General features: G+C 40.8%; 1 protein-coding gene across 1 annotated transcript; it reads left to right on the forward strand.

The window, feature by feature from the left end:
- Window positions 1-38: 38 nt before the first annotated feature.
- On the forward strand, window positions 39-16,790 carry SLC4A1AP (solute carrier family 4 member 1 adaptor protein). Its single transcript, XM_014277583.3, has 14 exons — window positions 39-696; window positions 1,328-1,511; window positions 2,205-2,327; window positions 3,080-3,140; window positions 4,005-4,144; window positions 4,278-4,438; window positions 5,190-5,259; window positions 8,983-9,172; window positions 9,973-10,084; window positions 10,683-10,908; window positions 11,641-11,715; window positions 12,706-12,776; window positions 15,001-15,073; window positions 16,344-16,790. The coding sequence occupies exons 1-14, from the start codon at window positions 163-165 to the stop codon at window positions 16,391-16,393; spliced, it is 2,070 nt and encodes a 689-aa protein (XP_014133058.3). The 5' UTR covers window positions 39-162; the 3' UTR covers window positions 16,394-16,790.
- Window positions 16,791-17,828: the final 1,038 nt, after the last annotated feature.

Here is a 17,828-nt window from a genome sequence, read left to right on the forward strand (position 1 = left end):
CCACGGGTAATACCTCTTCGCCGCTACTGCCGCCTCCCTGCCTCGCCCCCAGCGCTCCCTTGGGCCGCGGCGCGATACGCTCCAGCTGCGCCCTACCCTCGGTACTGCAGCTGCAACGGCGCTCGTCCCCGGAGGACTCTATTTAGCAGCGGACCCTGGAAGATGGCGGAGGCCATGGAGACGGAGGCTGCCACTGAGCCTGCCGCGTTCAAGCGCCCGAGCCGCCCGCTGCCCACCGCGCCCCGCACCGCCGAGGGCGGCGAGCCGGGGCCCAGCCCGCCGCCCGCCCGCCCTGCAGCCGCGCCGGCGGCGCCGCGCTACGAGGAGCCGCCGTGGGGCAGCCGCCCGCCGGCCGACGCCGGCTACGGGCTGGAGGTGCTGAAGGGCGGCGTGGCGCTGGGCTCGGTGCGGCTGGAGGGCGGCAGCTGGTTCCTGGTGGGGCGGCTGCCCGGCTGCGCCCTGGCCCTGGAGCACCCCTCGGTGTCGCGGCACCACGCCGTGCTGCAGTACCGCGGCGCCGGCTGCGCCCCCGACGGCCCCAACGGCGCCGATGCCGCCGGCTTCTACGTGTACGACCTGGGCAGTACCCACGGCACCTTCCTCAACAAGGCGCGGGTGCCGCCGCGCACCTACTGCCGGGTGCGGGTGGGCCACGGGCTCCGCTTCGGCGGCAGCTCCCGCCTCTTCCTCCTGCAGGTGGGTCGGCCCCGGCGGGGCTGTGGTAAAGGCTTCCCGGGACCAGGCTCAGGGATTTACCCGGCGGCCCCAGCCGCATCCCCCGTGGGCCCGGGGCGAAGGCCCCTCCGAGGCGCCGTGCTGCGGGGGCGGCCCAGCGCCGCCGGGGGCGTTGGTGGGTTTGGGGGTTCGGCAGCGGCAGGGGTGCGGTGAGTGCCGAAGGCATCGCGCTGCAACAGAGCGCCGTGTGCGAACGGTTCGTTGAGAACAAGGGCAACGTTGGTTACTAGGAACTTAAAGAGCACTTGGCGTGCCCCACGCGTGCTTTTCGGAAGCTGCTCGTTCCTCGGAGTCTCCCACATGGCACTAATGGGAACCTTTGCCTCCTGCCTTTAAAATACAGTTATATTGGAGGTTGGTCTGACTACAAGTACACAATCCTTTCTTCCTTTCCCCTTTGGAAAGGGCATTAAAATTAATGTATTTGGGAAAGCAAGCCATAACAAATGGACTAATAATTCCGCTTTTAACAAGCACTGTAATGAATTGTTTATGTTACTGTATGTTATCTGCATGTGGGATGAAAATACTTGTTTCTTTTTTTTTTTAAAAAAAAAAAACCACTTCTGCTAAGTTAGTGTTTCTGATGTAGGGACCCAAAGAGGACCAGGAGTCTGAGTCGGAACTAACTGTGACTGAACTGAAGGCGCTGCGTAAGCAGCAGCAAGCAAAATTAGAAAAGACAATGTTGGGAGAGGACTCTGATGAGGAAGAGGAAAAAGAAGAGAGAACTGAGAGGAGTCAGAACAGTGATATGAGCTGCTCGTGGGGAATGGGTAAGTGATGATGTACACATCAGCTGATACGCCTTGGAAGGTCTCTAAGCCAGTTTTCAGTGAACACTAGGGTTGAATTTCTAGGTGGCTGCCAAGTGTCCAATCCAGTGGAAGTTCTCAAGTACAAATTTAAAGTACAAATTAATCTTTTTTTCTTTAAAAAAAAAAAAAAGGTGCTGTAACAAGGCAGGCTTCTATCTGGTGAGGAGTGTGCTAGAGCTCCTTTTAAGTGGGAGAATGGTTTGCCTATGCCTATAAAAGGCCATGAAACTAGAGTTTAGATGTCCACGCTTTTGCCCCAGAGGTGAAATTTAATTGCTCGAGACTTTTATGCGGTATAACTGTCTTTAAATTTAAGCAGGAAGTCCAGATCTTAAGCTACATAAATTGTAATTAATGAGCTTTTCAGTAGAAAACAAGTTGATTTTTTGAATGGAAATGTGTAAGCACATAAACCCTTGAAAGAGTGGAAACTGCAGTGAAGTTCATTGGCAAAACTGTATCTTAAAATGGAATAATAGCAAAAAAGAAGCAAGTTTTTTTTTTTTATTGGGTGCAGAAATAATATTCAAGTTAAGGGAAATAATTTTAGGATGATAGAGCTGCTACTTCTTTCAAACTAATGAAAGTTAAGATATACTGGTGTTGCCTTTCTAATATTTCACCATTTTTTCTTTGTATGTCGTCTTCTAGGGGAGGATGCTGAGGAGGATGAGGTTGAAGAAAACCCTATTGCTATTGATTTTCAGGATGTACAAGATGCCTTCTATATGAAAGATCCTAGGAAGGCCTTACAAGGCTTTTTTGACAGAGAAGGTACTTTTTTTCTTTTTATTTTTAATAGAAATTTTTTATTTACTGAAATTGACATTTGTGCTCATGCTTTTCTTTGGGAATTAAGGTGTGGGAGCTAACTCTTTTCTGTTACCTTGCGAGTAAGGTTTCTTGTTTGGTCAAGTTTGGGATGGGGAGGGGAGTGACTGGGTTTTGTTTGGTGGGTTTTTAACTTAACTCACCATTGTGTATCTGAGATTTAGTTATATTCCTGAACTAGGAGTTGCAGAGGACACCTTGTATTCCTTTGGAGCAGGGGTCCTCAAACTTTTTAATCAGGGGCCGGTGCGCGGATGAAGTGGCAGGCAGTCATCTGCGGCTGCTTGGTTTCCCCCCCAGACCCCGGCAGAGGGGGTGGGTGGGTGTGTGGGTGGGTGTGTGTGTGTACATACCAGGGACCGGATTGAGGACGTAACTTTTGATGGTTGCTAGTGAAACTTAAAGATGACTCACTTATGTACTAAAGTGAAAAATTTGTTTTCAAGATAAACAATATCTGTGAATCCAGGTTGTAAACTGTTGTTATTTCAATGTCATTTGCTTTAATACATACAGAGGCAAGATTGTTTGTGTTTTGAACTACAAAAAAAGAAAAAATGGCAAATTTAGGCCTTTGATATGTAACAAGCACATTTTATCTCTTTTTGCTTAACCATGACATTCTTCTCTGCTGTGAAGATTGTTCCTGCTTATTTCATTTTTGGTTACTGCATCAACTTTCTTTTCCTCTTTAGGAGAAGAGTTAGAATATGAATATGATGATCGTGGGCACAATAGCTGGCTATGCAGGATCAAGTATGTATATCTCCATTTACTTTTGTACATAGAAACTGGCTTCATTGAATTCACAAACAAAAGCTGAAGGAATTATGTGTTTTATCACACTTGGCAAGGAGGCTAGCTGAAATCAGACCTAAGCCCACATACTGAAACAGGAGTTGAAGGATCAGCACCTAGTGTCTGCGCTTCTTTCTCATCTGGCAGTATTTGGTTTACGGAGATGAAAATCGGGAAAGCAAGGGTCTAGGTTCTTTCAGTTTTCCTTACTTTGAGAAATATGTGAAGTTGGAATAAGAGAGAAGAAAGTAGGAAACTATCTTTCAGTTCTTAATGGGAGAGAGGAGAGAAAAAAATTCTACTGTGTATTCAATTTCAGTTCTTTTATGGTATGAGGCATTTTTTGATGGGTTTCTGCAAGAGGCCACTAACCTTCTTTTACAAGACAAGAAGGCGAGGTGGAAATTAAGTCAACAGGATAGGTCTCAAATGGGTAGGTACAACACTGCAATGATTATGCTTCATAAGAAACCTTTGCTTCAGCATGGAAAGTATTTGTTACTAGTGTTCTGCGGATGCAAGATACTGGTGCTTAAAATGATTCAGGGATTGATGCTTTAACTTCTTGTATTCCTGATGGAATGAGTATAGGAAGCATTATTGTTTGGTCTAGTGAAATAAAAATTTACTTGCATGCTCTAGGAAATCCATGCTTGTGTTTTGATTAGTACTGTATGAAATTAAAAGTGAAAATATTTAACCTGCAAAAAATGACAAATGAAATGGGAAGAACAGTGCCGATGTGATAAAAGAAATATCTGAGTAGAGTCCCTGAACAGCTGTTTATATCTGGGCTGTTCTTTGATCCTTCAAACTGAACAGGTTGCCTGTGGATGATGCATCAGGGAAGCAGCTGGTGGCAGAGATTCTCCATTCAGGAAAGAAGAAGGAAGCAATGATACAGTGTGCACTGGAAGCTTGCAGGCTACTTGACGCTCGTGGAGTACTGAGGCAAGAAGCAGGTGAATAATTAGTCAAACGTTGTGATCGTTCTAATAGCCCTGAACTAGGGATTTGAGATTATCTTGAATTTGTTTTATTGCTCAGTGGCATACAAATAATTTCGTTTCTTGCATTTTTCCTTACCTTTCCTAGTATCCCGAAAAAGGAAATCAAAGAACTGGGAAGATGAGGATTTTTATGACAGTGACGATGACACCTTCCTTGATCGAACTGGTGCTGTAGAAAAGAAACGACTGAACAGAATGAAAAAAGCTGGTAAAATAGAAGAAAAGCCAGAGACTTACGACTCCCTGGTAAGAAGAATTATTATGACATGCCAGACTTATTCTCTTGTGTGTATTATTACTAAGAAGGAAAATCAAAAATATTTCCTGATCTTTCTCTGTTAGCTTCAACTCTGATATCATGCAGATCTTTAGCTCTCAATTGGCCAACTTAGAATAAAATAATGGGGTTTTGATTTGGGAATGATATCTATAAATAACTGGAAATACTGCTTGCTTTATTCTAGCAGAAGCCTGCTACCTTGCTTCTGCCTGTCTAGTATTGCCTTCTGCTTGGTGAATCATGGCAGTCAGTAAATGAGACGCCAGAGCAGGATACTTTTAAAGTAGTTTCAAAGCATCAGAAAATAATTGAAAGCCTTCAAGTGCAGAGGGCACATTCCAAAGAAAAATCTCATTCTATTTCAAGGAGTAAGCAGCCTGGACTGACAGGCATATGACAACTAAAAGTCCTACACAGACAACAGAGTGTGGGGGAGCAGGGATAGGGAGGGTCGGAGGATCATGGTGGTGGTATAACATTACTGCAGGAGCATTATACATATTTTTGTGTTTCAGAAATAAAGTTATTTGAACAGTATGTGAAAGGATTGATAAGTTCTTTAGGAACAATCTAGACTATAATTTTTTCAGCTCAGACACTCCTGGCCAAAGATCAGAAGTAGAAAAATGGAGGTAATTTGGTAGGATATTTGAGTAGCTTTTAAAAGGGCGTTTTAAGAAGATTAAAAGGTCTGCTAAACGCGTTGTTCTTTTGTAGGTCACAAAGCTAAATGAAGCTGAAAGTGAGCTTTCTGAGATAACGGAGAAGCTAAAAGCTTCAGGAAAAGGTAAGGCATGAAGTTTGATTGCAGTGCTTTCCATAAAGAAAACAGAGATGGAAATGTATCTTACAGATTTCTGTCTTAAGTACTTTTTTTCTTAGTGCCCATTTCCACAAAGGGGTAGGAAGATGTGCAGGTCACTGAGTCAGCTGGAAAGGGTTCTTACACTCTTCATCATCCAATAGTTTATGTACTCTGTGTGTATAGTCACTTGCTAATGAATGCGGCTTTTTCTGCTAATGAATGCAGAAAGCAACATCTAAGTTAAGGTAAGAAGGTGAGTGTACAAGCTCCTGGAGCTTAAGAAGGTGAGCATTATTTGTTTATCTGCCCATGTTAGTGAAACTGACCTGGTTTGAGGAACACTTTTTTTTTCCATTCCCTCCAAAACCATTTATAAGAGAAGAGCAAGCGGCTGACAGAAAAGACAGTATTTTTTATTCCACCTCTGTCATAGCAAATGCACCTTAAAAAGGAAAGGTGGGAAAAGAAATGTGGACCCAAAGCAGTTGACACTGAACCTGTATGTTCAGCAAACATGCTAGCTTATAAGGGTGCCATTCGGGTTCTAGGATTATGCCTTTGTCTGTGAAGGCAGAGCCTTTCTGTAGTGGTGGTTGTATCTGGTAGTGAGTTCGATTTGAAAGCATACTATACAAACAGCTGCATTTTGCTTTGTTACTGATGATGTCTTGTGGAATAAAAGGCAGGCATAAAGGAAATGTGTTTATGCTGGTTTTTCATACACAAACCTTTTTGACAGAGTTGGCATTAATGAAGGCTGCAACATCAGTTTGTCCGAAGAGTTTCTCTCCAAGCAGCCTATCAGCAGTCTGGGCTGGGCTGTCTTTTGTGCATCGTACGGATATGTCTGTTTCTAGTAATTCAGCTCCACACCAAGACTCATTTGTATCAAATTTTTGTTGGCGATTGATTATGCCAGATCGCTATTCAGAAAGCAGTACTGTTTCACTGAGCGTTCTGATGGGTCGGTCCAGTGTGTTTGAAGGACTGGTTTTCAGCGTGACTGTTCTGATAAGTAGTTAACGACTGACTAGCAAGAGGAGCTAACGCTTTATATTGTCAGAGACATACAATTCCAAGCTTTTATATGTTACGATGCCTTTTGTTTCTGTTGACAGTTTTCTCAACAAGATTGTTAAATCATGTAGTAGAGGCCGGGAGCAGGAAGAATCAGTTCATTTATAGACTTCTAACATCATATGATTTGATACACGTTGTGATGGTTTGGTAAATTTTAACTGGTTACACAGCTAGTTTAGAGCCTTGGAAAAATGGCAGTCTCAGCACGTACTGCAATATGGAGTAGTTCAGTATCGCGTGGGAATTTCTGAGAACTAGGCCACAACTGAACATAGCAAATACTGCATCATCAGTTACTTTGTGTGCGTTTTCTGGATACTTGTGGTTTCTCTTATTTGGATGCTTCAGGTTAATCACAGATGTTGAACATAAGTGTAAGCCATGAGCATGTGTACTGATCATGCATGATTTTTTACACTGTCATGAGCAGTCTGGTAGGGCTGCTGCATTACGTACATTGTGAAACCTTAACACACTTTTGCTTGCTCTAAATGATTATTTGTAGCCTAAGAGCAAGGGTGTAGAGAGACTGAGTGAATGACAAGCCAAATTGCAACACCTCTTACCAAGCACTTGGAGAAATTAAGTGGTTGTCTAAAAATTGCAGTAGAAGTTCACAAATTGTTCTCTGGCGTTCTTCAGGACTAATTACCGAGGGACTGACTTGGTGTCTTTCTCTCGTTGGTGCAGCTGAATGAAAATCAGATACATAGAGCTCTTCAGTCTCATCTTTGGTTGCCTGTTCAGAAGAAAATTATCAATAAGTTGATGGTGCAGTAAATAGCGCTATAGCCTTTTTTCACTGGAACGTAAAGTATAATAGCCATGATTGATTTACCTCCTGGCAATGTCAAATATTACTTCAATAGTGTGGAAAACTGCTGCAGCAGGTAACAAATGCTAACAGTAACCCTGTAAGCTGAACTACCCGATCGTAGGCACTGCTGGTGGAATCCAGCAGAGAATTGTGTTTGCAAGGAGGGGTGATCTGACTTACTGAAGATCACTCACTGACTGAAGCGCTGACACTGTTGCACAGCTAAAGAAGTGAGCTGTGGAACTGTACCTTTAATTGTTCTGAATTACCTGACCAGACACTGAACTGTATCTTTGAAATGCGATGTTTAAATTAAATGATCTTTCAGCTCAGCTCCTGCCTGCGGAGTGTTTCAGAGTTATTAACCATTTTGTTAACAGTAGTTTTTCATTGATGTGTTTTGTCTTGGTTCATATAAATACTGGTGACGAAAAAAAAGAGTATTTCTATCTGAATGTCTTTTGTGACATATTTTGTCATCATGTTTGCGTGGAGGGAGATGCTACAACTGTTACCTTTTGAAGCCTCTTAATTCTGCATACCTTTGAACAGTTACTGTGGTGGCTTTCATGTATTTGCAAATTGTAAACTGTATTTTGTTTTAGATCAGAAATACCCTTTTCAATTGAGTCCACTTGTAAACATGAGTCTTATCAGACTTCAATATTTAAGTCATGTAAACCTGAGTTAATACTTTGTTATTTGTACGTATACATTTATGTATACATAACTAATACAGTATTTTGTTTATGTACAATAAACATTTTACTTGGAACACATTTAAAATTTTAAGTGCTACTTCATTAGCTCGAGCTGAACTGAAAATAGCTCCTTGGCCACATAATTATGCTTGCGCATATGTACATTGTGCAAATGTTTATAATGCAGCAAATAAATGTAGGGTTTGCCACTTCTCATATAATAATATTAAAAGGCAGAAGACTGCCTGTCGAAAGGCTTGTTAAAATTCTAACAATTATTTTCCCGTTTGCCTCCAAGTTATTTTTGAACACTATGTAAAAACTTCTGAAGCATTGCTCAAGCCCAAGAAAGGAGTTTTCTGGGTTTTTTTGTTTAGTTATTTGAAATCCATATGTTATAATTCTGTGTTTATTTTTCTTGGTCATTAGAGCCTTAATTTTTCCTCCTGAGTTTTATTTTAATCAGTCAAATATGCATAGAATTATTAATATTTGAAATAAAATTTTCAAGTATAGAAAGACTGTTGTTACTCTTTTCAAGTAAAGAGCAGTTGTTACCTTGTTAGAAAATCCATTCAAAACAAAGGTAAATTTTGTGTGATTGGCCTAACATGTGAAACTGTTCTTGGATGCACTCAGTTGTCCTGGGGTAGGAGGCAGTATTATGTGTTGATTCATTTTGAGCTTTGCAAATGTTTTACATAAACATTCCAGGAAAGCCACAATGGGATTCCCCTTGCAGTGGTGTGGGATTCTTTGTAGGTGTGTTTATTTTAGCCTGTGACTACAAAAAGAACCTGTAAGCCACTTTTTTAGGGACAGCAGATCTTGAAGTGAGGTGAACAGAGACACTTAGACATAAAGAAACGTTCAGTTTTAAGAGAGGCTTTGTTATATAAGTGGATTAAAGTTTGCTGTCAGGCTTTTGTTAGGAGAAATGCTTTCATCTTTCCAGGGCTAACAACCTCCATTATTTCACCATTCAACATAAACTTGCATAGGGGGTAGCTGTTTCTACATACCTCATTCTCTAAAGGTAGGATTTGATGAGTATAGCTCTCATCTTCTCACCTGTAACAATATGTATCTTCCCTTTACCTTGCCTAGTCCAGTCCCAGCCAGCAGCTCAAGATTCCTTGGATGAATTCATGACTGAAATAAAATCAGGATGCACCTTGGACAGTGTGGCACGAAAGAAGCTTCACTTGCGGTCATTTGAACTAAAGAAAGAGCAACAAAGGCTGAAAGGATTAATAAAGCTTGTCAAGCCGGCAGAACTCCCTGAGCTGAAGCCCCAGTAAGTCTTGGCTAAAGCATAAAGTAGTTAGTTTCACCATTGTTGTTATCCATGGACAGTTGTGCAAGCAAAGTCAATAGATGGCTTTCCAAAAGCAGGACAGCTTTCTGGACTATCTGGCTCATCTTTTTAAAGAGCTGCTGAGCCTTTTGGCTGATGCAGCATCTATGGTTGAGGCAGATACTCCACTTACTCCAGTGTTGTGGTGTAAGCCCACACTGGGAGGATGAGAGGGGGAAGGCATTCAAAGTAGAGTGTCTTGCTTTTTTCGTTATTTTTTTTCTCCGACCTGCATCCAACAGGAACTGAAGAATTTTGCAGGTACTATATACATGAAAGCCACTTACACCCTGTGAAATGTACCTGGAAGTCAAGTGTAGTGGCTCGTTCATTCAAGAGGGTGTGTGCTGGGTTCATCATTTGCTAGTGTCAGCTTGATTAGAGGTTTAATTAATTAATTTACTTAAATTGAAGTTTGGCCCCTGAGTGTGTGTTTATATATACATATATATAAAAGTGTGTGCATGCAAATTGAATTTGAGGGAGTGTCTGTGATACAGATTTTCTTTTTTCTTATTTATTCATTGCTTCCTGCTATGGCAGGTGTCTGAATCCTACAATACATGTTTAGCTTGGAGGAGTAGTCTCCTGCAGCTGCTTCCTTGGAATGCTGCAAGCAAGAGAGAAATTAAGGATTTTTATATATCCACTTGTAACTTGCAGATTTTTCTTGCATTTGTAAATATAGGACTTGTTTGATACTTCGTAAACTGTTTTCCTTTGTATCTGATTTTTGTTAGGAGTGGGAGTTACAGTCTGCAAGCAGAGAGCAAGCCTAAAAAGATGACCCTACCTCTCTTTGGTGCAATGAAAGGGGGGAGCAAATTCAAGCTGAAAACTGGAAGCCTAGGGGTAAGCTGGACTCAGTGCTGTGAGTTGAGTTTATTTCTCAGACACCTTCTCCGGCTATGGAGACTGTAGGTGGCAACTGTCTTCTCGCATGCCTGCAACAGCGTGGAGGCGCAAGCCTGTGGCAGTGGAAGGTGCGCAGGGCAGCAAACAGTGGCTGTTGGATGTTGTTTGCTGCCAGCAGTTGCTGTTCTGTGCCCTTGTACAGCCAGTCTCCAGGAGCACAGCTGCGGTCAGCACGTGGTGGATTAAGTAGAGGCGGTGTGGGGACATATGGCTGAACCACGGCTGTAGCTCAGCAGCAGGTCCTCAGCTGTCTCTTATTTTTCTTGATCTTACAGCTAAGATCGTATCCAAGATTGATTCAGTTTCCAGTGTCCCTCTTATGAAAAGGCTGCCCTCCTTGTCTATGGACTGGACATATGTTTTAATTTCCATCTCTACTAATAACTCTTCCTTAAGATCTAACTATCCCTCACCCTGAGAGTGTTTCCTTGCCAGCTGTCTCTGTGACAGTAATATGCATGCTTTCCCCTGTAATGAGTATCTGTGACATCAACTTCTATTTATCTTATCACTGATGCACATCTTTCTCCCACAGAAGTTGCCTGTTAAGCGTCCAGACGTCCCTGAAAGCTTGTTAAAGATGAAAGATGATGGACCAGAAGAAGAGGAAGAAGAGGAGGAGGAGCAAGAAGTAGATGCAGTAAACAGCAGAGCATCAAACCTGGAAATGAAAATGACAACAGAGGAAGAAACAGGAAAAGAAACTAATGCTCCTGATGGTTCTCCTTGTAATAACAAGAATCTAGAATCCCTTCAGGATGGTAAACTATTGGTTTTGATTTTTCTAGTAACGAAGCTGAGACTGTTACTGCTGAATTTTTCAGAGCTATGTCAGTTTCCTAACATTCGAGTCACAGGTTGTCCAGCAGCTTTTCTTTCCATGATTTTTGCCATGAGTTCAGAGACTGTGTGCCAACAGCTGAGTTTCACATGGTTCTGGTTGAAATTCTGCCTGGCAGTCAGTTTTCCATGCTTTTGCTGAAATAAAAGAAATCTCCTGAACGCAAGAAAGGTCCTATTCTGATAAGCCCTGCTTTCATTAGATTGTAGTTGTTTTCATATGGAAACTCAATGTGTTGTTGGCAGGGAGAGTAACTTAATAAGAAAACAAATGTGTGTAAAGCTTCAGATCCATTTGTAAGGAGGAAAAATAATGGTAAGAAGTGATAATGGAGAGGTATTTTCTAGTATCCGTGTGGTTCATCTCCATTACCTCATTTTCTATATCAGCTTGGTGTATTTGAAAACCTCATGCCAGAAATCTAATGATAACTTTTTGTCTTAATGCTGGACAGGTTGCTCTTGAAAAGTATGTTTTAACTAATCACAAGTATTTCTTTAATATGGTATTGCAATGGACTTGGTGGACAAAATAGAGGACTTCGGAGACAAGCTCTTCCTAAGAGTTCCCTCTTGTACTTTGAGGGATGTGCTCATCAGGGTTACTGCAGAGTGCTCACCTCGCTCTGTTTGTGTTTTGGTTTTTGTTACAGGGGTTCATTCTCTGCCTGAGCCAAAGGTACTAAGGAATGAATCTCGGATGGGACCCTCACGGGAGAAATCTCAAGGTGAGCAGTACAATTTAGACTCTGTTGTACAGTAGCATGTGGGTTTAGAAACTGTCTAAAGGACTTACGGAATTCTCTGAGCAGAAGGAAGCCTAATCTAGAGCCTGTAGAAATCTAGAATTGAAAGTTTGTGTTTTGCTTAGGAAGTGGTAAGTACATGGTGAAGACAGGTCACTTCAGCTATGTTTCAGTTCTCCTTGCTTTTCATAGCCATTAACTGCTTTGAGATCCTTTGTTCTAAAAAAAAATAATCATATGAGATGAGAAGAAAAACTATTTTAATCTAGGAGCATAAACATGTTTTTTTCCCCTCCTTTTTCTCTTGCAGTAGCTCTTAGCACTACCAAACAGAACTTTCTTTTATAGTGATAAATACTATATAATGTTAGCTAATGATCTATTAATGACCCATATGACCCCTCTACATGTACACAAAAAAAAATAAATCAGATCCTCAAAATGAAGACTGTTCAGTGTACTGAACATGGAGATCTGTGTGAATTTTCTATTTTTTCATAGTTCAGACTAAAGAATGTTGTCCCATCCTCCTCATCTCAGCCATAGACTTAATCCATGACATATTGAGACTCTTGTGGCTTAAGTGGCAGAAAAACAAAACATACTATTTTCTCTTTTGTATGAATGGGGTTTTTTGGTTGGTTTGTGTTTGTTTGGGTTTTTTTATAAAAAAACCATGTTGGTCCTGTACATTTCCTACTGTTTCATTCTAAATCAATCACTGCAGTGATTACAGGTAGATAATATATTTTTAAAAAGAAACATTAACTAAAGTGTGTTACAGAATCCCAAATAGACAATTTTACTAAACTGCATTCAGGTAGATGACTGACAGTGTATTAAATTTAAGTTAATAAACCTATGAAAAACAAGGAGATGTCCAGCAGTCTGAAGTGTGAATTTTGTTTCAGTGAGCTATCTTTTGAATGTGTCTTTGTGATGTGTCATAATACAAGTCTTTTTTCTTCCCAGCATCTGAGGCAGAGTATAAGAAACCTGAAGAGACATCTGAGAAAGTTAAGAAAATCAATAACTCGGGCAAGGTCAGTCATGAAACTGATTCCTGTATCTTAAAGAGTTTCACAAAATTATCTAGTAGGCTCTTTTTTAGTGAAATAGTAACAATTTGAGTATGACTTGGAGTCGGTAGTGATTTCCTGCTGACTAAGACCCAAATGTAGAACCACACGCTACCATTGGACGCAGATTTTGGTGTCTCCAATGAAAAGATAAAACACAGCATTTCAAGCATGATAGAGGCCTTCAATTAAATCACAAATTTATTTTTCTCACCTTTTCACTTGGCAGTTAGCCTCTGCTAATTGTTGCTTCTCCTGTATCACAAGGTTGTAGAACATGGGTGCTCTCTGGGTGTTGGAATGTCACGGCAAAACTTTCCTTGGAGAGTAACTTAGGAAGCATGGACTGGCTGACACAGAACATGCTGTACTGAAGTTGTAGCTAGTCTGTATTGCCATGGTCTAACCTCATCCTTCTCTGTAAGATGTGGAAGGACATGAGTCTTAGAGATTGTCTTTTGCAACCAAATTATTACTTAATTTGTGTGAATGTACCAGACTGTTCCTCCTGTGCATAAGATTTTATATTAAAATGTAAAGTATATGAGCCTTGCGCGTTTTGGAATGCAGGCAATTGTTGCCTTCCAGGAGCTCAAAAGGAACTTCTCTGACAGCATGCTCCTAGCCTAATGATTATTGTGAGGCTCTTCCCCTTAGAGTGCATCCCACCATTCCGCTGACTGCCATCAAAGAAGATTACTGTACTTGGTGGACCATGAGTTCTGACCATTATGACAATTTCTTTGTGGTGGCTGTCTAATTTTAGCCCTGCATCGCTTATTTAAAGAAACTTAACTCCCTGCAACCTATGTGTGCTTACTGTCACCTTGTTAGTCCTTGGGGACTTGGGTGAAGGACCCAAGGATTAGCTAGGCACAGCCTTTACAATTGTCTTTTGTTGCTGGCTTATGAAGTATGTTGATAAAGAAAGCAAGAGTAAATTTATGCTGTTAAAGCCCAAGTTGTACCATTTCTATGAATACAGGAGAACAAGGCAGCTTCTCATGCTGAGGCAGTCAAGTCAGCACCTCTCATCAGCGCAGAGCTCACTCTAACACTGAACATTCTCCAAATTCCAGATGGCTTTGCTGTATTCTCTCTCCCATCACAAATCACTTTTTCCACATGCTGTCTCTGCCTTTGGGCTCAGATCTTGCATGGAAAATACCAACCAGAAGTCAGCTTTTTTTTTTTCCTCTTTTAATATCTGAGAAATAGCTTTGAGTCGTGTCAAACTGGAAAAACAATTTTAAAGTGACTGTTCACAAGCCATATTTAAAAACTGTTCAACTCTGAAGTCTGTAATGTTTTGGAAAACATTAGTCTTCCAAAATAACTGTTTTAGAGTTTAATTTGGGGAAGGAAGGATTTTTTAGGGAATGAAAAATTGCTTCAACTGCATAACTTAAGGCTGTGTCATGATACTACAGGGTAATGCAAATCAGTGCTGAGTAACTTGACTACATTTTGAGCTCTTAAGTCTTGCACTCTAGAATTTTTTGATAGCTATATGCAGTTGTTGAAAACAAAAATGGTTGAGAGAGTTATGCTGATGTGGCAAAACTTAAAAATCTAGGGACAAAAAGATGTTACTGTGTCAACATTTGCATTGCAAGTGATCTGTTTTGGTTTGCTTCAAACATTTCAGTGATGCCAGTGAGACCTGAAAAAATTTGGTTTTCTTTTCTTTTGAAAAACTAAGTTATCTTTATGTAACAGCATGAACTTTTATATACTCCAGGTCGACAGTCAACTTCAGGTTTAAGTTTTCAGTGGGATTGTGCATTGAAATCAGTAAAGCACTTCTTGAAAATCCACTCTAAAGCTTTTCCCTGCATAAACAAATTCTGTGTCAAATGATACTGCCAAACATCGGGATGATAAGATTAAACTGTCCGGAAGTGGGCAGTTGGCAGTGGTTCTGTTTGGAGGGAAAGATTGGACTGGATGAACTCCAGAGGTCCCAGCTCACTAGCATTTCTGTTATTCTGTGACTCTACTGGGAATAAAGTGGAGCTATTTGAGAGTTTGATATTTCTTCTTTCCTCTGTACTATTGTTTTCATCTCTGACTCTTGTAGAAATAACCCTCACCTTTCAATACTTGTCTCTGAATTAATGAGAGATTGAGCTGCTGTGACCATTGATGGAGGGGTGCAGCACCTTAAAAATCTTTTCTCCTTTTGCAGGTCCAGCAACCTTTTTTTTCCTCACAGTACCCAGATGATGACCCAGACTACTGCATATGGATTCCTCCTCCAGGTATGAACCATTTCCTTACCATTTTTAGTGTTACAACTCAAGACCTACTAAGTAGTCAGGGTGTCCTTGTAACTGCTTGAGAAAAAAAGTAATTGAGGAGTACTTAACCCAGAACCTGATGTTTTCTGGCATGTTATGCACTATGTTCATTGTACGGCTATGCAACTCTTGCAGTGAAATACAGACCATATCTGTAGTAGCTTCATGTCAATGGACATTTTTCTGTTTTGTAACACCTGAGTGCTAACTCCATCCACACATAATGATACGATGATCTCGTCGAAAGACAAGCTCTAACTTTCACTAGGGATAAATCTTCCAGAAATCTTAGTGTTCTCAGTTTTTGTAAAACTGTGAAATCTGAAAATCTTTGCAAATATTGGCAAAAATCATTGGAATACAGACTTTGGGTCATGTGTTTTGGAGAGAGGTTGTGGTGGCACTTTGGTGAAGGCACTGTATAATCGATGAACACATCCACTATATGTTACAGTTGAAGAAATCTTTTACTTTAGTTCCTGAGTATTTCTAGCTAAGTGAGACTATTCTTAAGCAGTGTAATGAATTTTTGGTTTCTCTAAAATGGAAAATTAATTTTCATGCATTGACGTTTTTGTATTAAGTTCAAAGCTTAGCTTTCATTTGGTAGGTTCATTACTACATTTTTTTAAGGCTGTCATTGTTAATATATAAAATCTTATAATATTGGCAGGCTCCAAAGGGAGTAAGAAAAATTAGAATAAATTTCACTGAAGAGGACTGTAATCTGGTGAATCATCCTTCAGTGAAAAGACTGCACTTCTCTGGCATATTAATCCACTGGAACAAAATACCCAGTGTAGTAACTCGAGTGTGTGATCTGGGATGGCCAAGCGAGCTGTGTCCATAAGAGGGAGCTCGGTTTTCTGTCTCTGCCTGCTGGTGAGACAATTTATCTTCTAAGCTGGTGTAATGAGGATACCAGAAAAGAAGAAAATCCAACAAAACAACAAGAACAATAATTAAAAAAAAAAAAAAACAAAAAACCAACAACAAAAAAACAACCAAAAGCAAAACAAGAATATATGATGTAATCTTGACGCTGTTGGTAAGGTTAAGAGGAATTATAAGTATAAATCAAAAGAATTTGAATTGTAATATCCAGTCTGACTTCTTATCCCTTTTGTACTTGTCTTGACTGGTGCTACCTAGAGACTATTTCATACTTGGATACACAGTTATCTTGGATGAAGTGGGGGGAATAATGCAACTCTTCCTCTTTGTCCATTAGGTCAAAGCGGTGATGGCAAGACTCATCTCAATGAAAAATATGGCTACTAAGCTTCAAGTGCCCCAGAGTATGTCTGAGGTTTGAAGGACGACTCTATTTTGGACTCTTCCATTGCACATTAAGCGGAGGATGAAAGAGCTGTTTTTCAGACGCTGTACCAAATTCAAGGGCATCAGCAGCCACTCTGGCCGTTAGCTCTCCCTGTGTCTGTGTGTCTTCTGTTTGTCTCTCAGATACTTTTTTAAAAGTAAAAACTCATGCATTCTTCTGCCACTTCTTCCACTTTTAGCCTTATCGTTTTTATTTGGCTTGAAACCATAGGCTCATTTTTCCTTTTGTAAATAAAAGTATACAAAAAGGATTAAAAAAACCCAAACACCTCTGCATACTTACAGGCTTGATAAATTTTATTTGTGTTGGTTTTATGCAATTAAAATGAGAAACATACTGGTTTGCTTCTGTGGCTGCTGTTTGAAAGTACCGACATGGTAAATGCAATCCAAAACTTGAGGGTGTTGGGGTTTTGTTTCTGTCCTATGGAAAAAACGTCTAATTTGAAAAGAAAATTGATTTTGCTTCTTCCTTGTGCAGATGCTGGAATACTTGGTATGGCATTGACTGGAAATGGTGAGTGTACAATGTTATAAAGGTGTAGAAATGCCAAAGAAGTGAAGAGGCTGGCATTGCTCGTCTCGAATCGGAGGGGAACAGAGGAAATGATGGAAGGAAAACCTGGAAAAGCTTACAAAGCCTGTTCTTTTTCTGTCACGACACAAAGCACCATCTTAATCAATTTAAGGCATGCCTGCTCTTAATTTATCACCGATATAGTATTGAACATCTGTATAATTGGGGTATGAAATTCCTTGCCATCAAAGGTTGCTAGAGCTGTGACTATAAAGACACCACATGAACAGGTGTCCTTATAAAGAGGTGCCAATGCTGCAAACATTTATTGGAAGGACCTAATCCTCTTCCCCCTGCCCAGCGGTACATCAGTGCAGGAAGCCCCCTCCTGCCACAGCAGTGGCAGCCTCCACAGACCACGAGGCCAGGCCCTACCAATTCCCATACTGCTCTGTGATTGATTGTCATTTAATTTCCAAGATGGTCCGGCTCATTTGATCCCAGTAACACCCTCTGGGTGCCTGGCCAGCTGTTTCCTTTGACCCAGGGAGTGCTCAAGTATAACAATATCGGCATTTCTGTCTCAGATATGAGTATATCTGTCTGAAGGAGGATACAAGTATTTGTAAATATTGTTCATGGATGCGCTTCCTATATGTCCTTATAGCATATGCATAGTGAATAATATATATTTTAAGAATTACAATTTAAATATACATCCATAAAAGTGTGGATATAACTTGGATAAACACTCTTTGCTAACAGGTAATGGAACGAATAACAGAAGTTTAAATGTGAATGGAAGTTATTAAACAAAAGCAAAGGGCAGATTCATGCCCCCACACACACACTTTCTGA

Source organism: Falco cherrug, chromosome 13 (assembly GCF_023634085.1).
Source record: "Falco cherrug isolate bFalChe1 chromosome 13, bFalChe1.pri, whole genome shotgun sequence".
NCBI classification, from domain to species: domain Eukaryota; kingdom Metazoa; phylum Chordata; class Aves; order Falconiformes; family Falconidae; genus Falco; species Falco cherrug.

What these genes read in the sequence shown, in the direction of transcription:
- SLC4A1AP (XM_014277583.3), top strand. Translation starts at nt 163, where the DNA reads ATGGCGGAGGCCATGGAGACGGAGGCTGCCACTGAGCCTGCCGCGTTC. An exon ending in GCTAAAAGCTTCAGGAAAAG is followed by an intron (nt 5,260 to 8,982) that starts GTAAGGCATGAA and finishes TACCTTGCCTAG; the next exon opens with TCCAGTCCCAGCCAGCAGCT. An exon ending in CTCACGGGAGAAATCTCAAG is followed by an intron (nt 11,716 to 12,705) that starts GTGAGCAGTACA and finishes TTTTCTTCCCAG; the next exon opens with CATCTGAGGCAGAGTATAAG.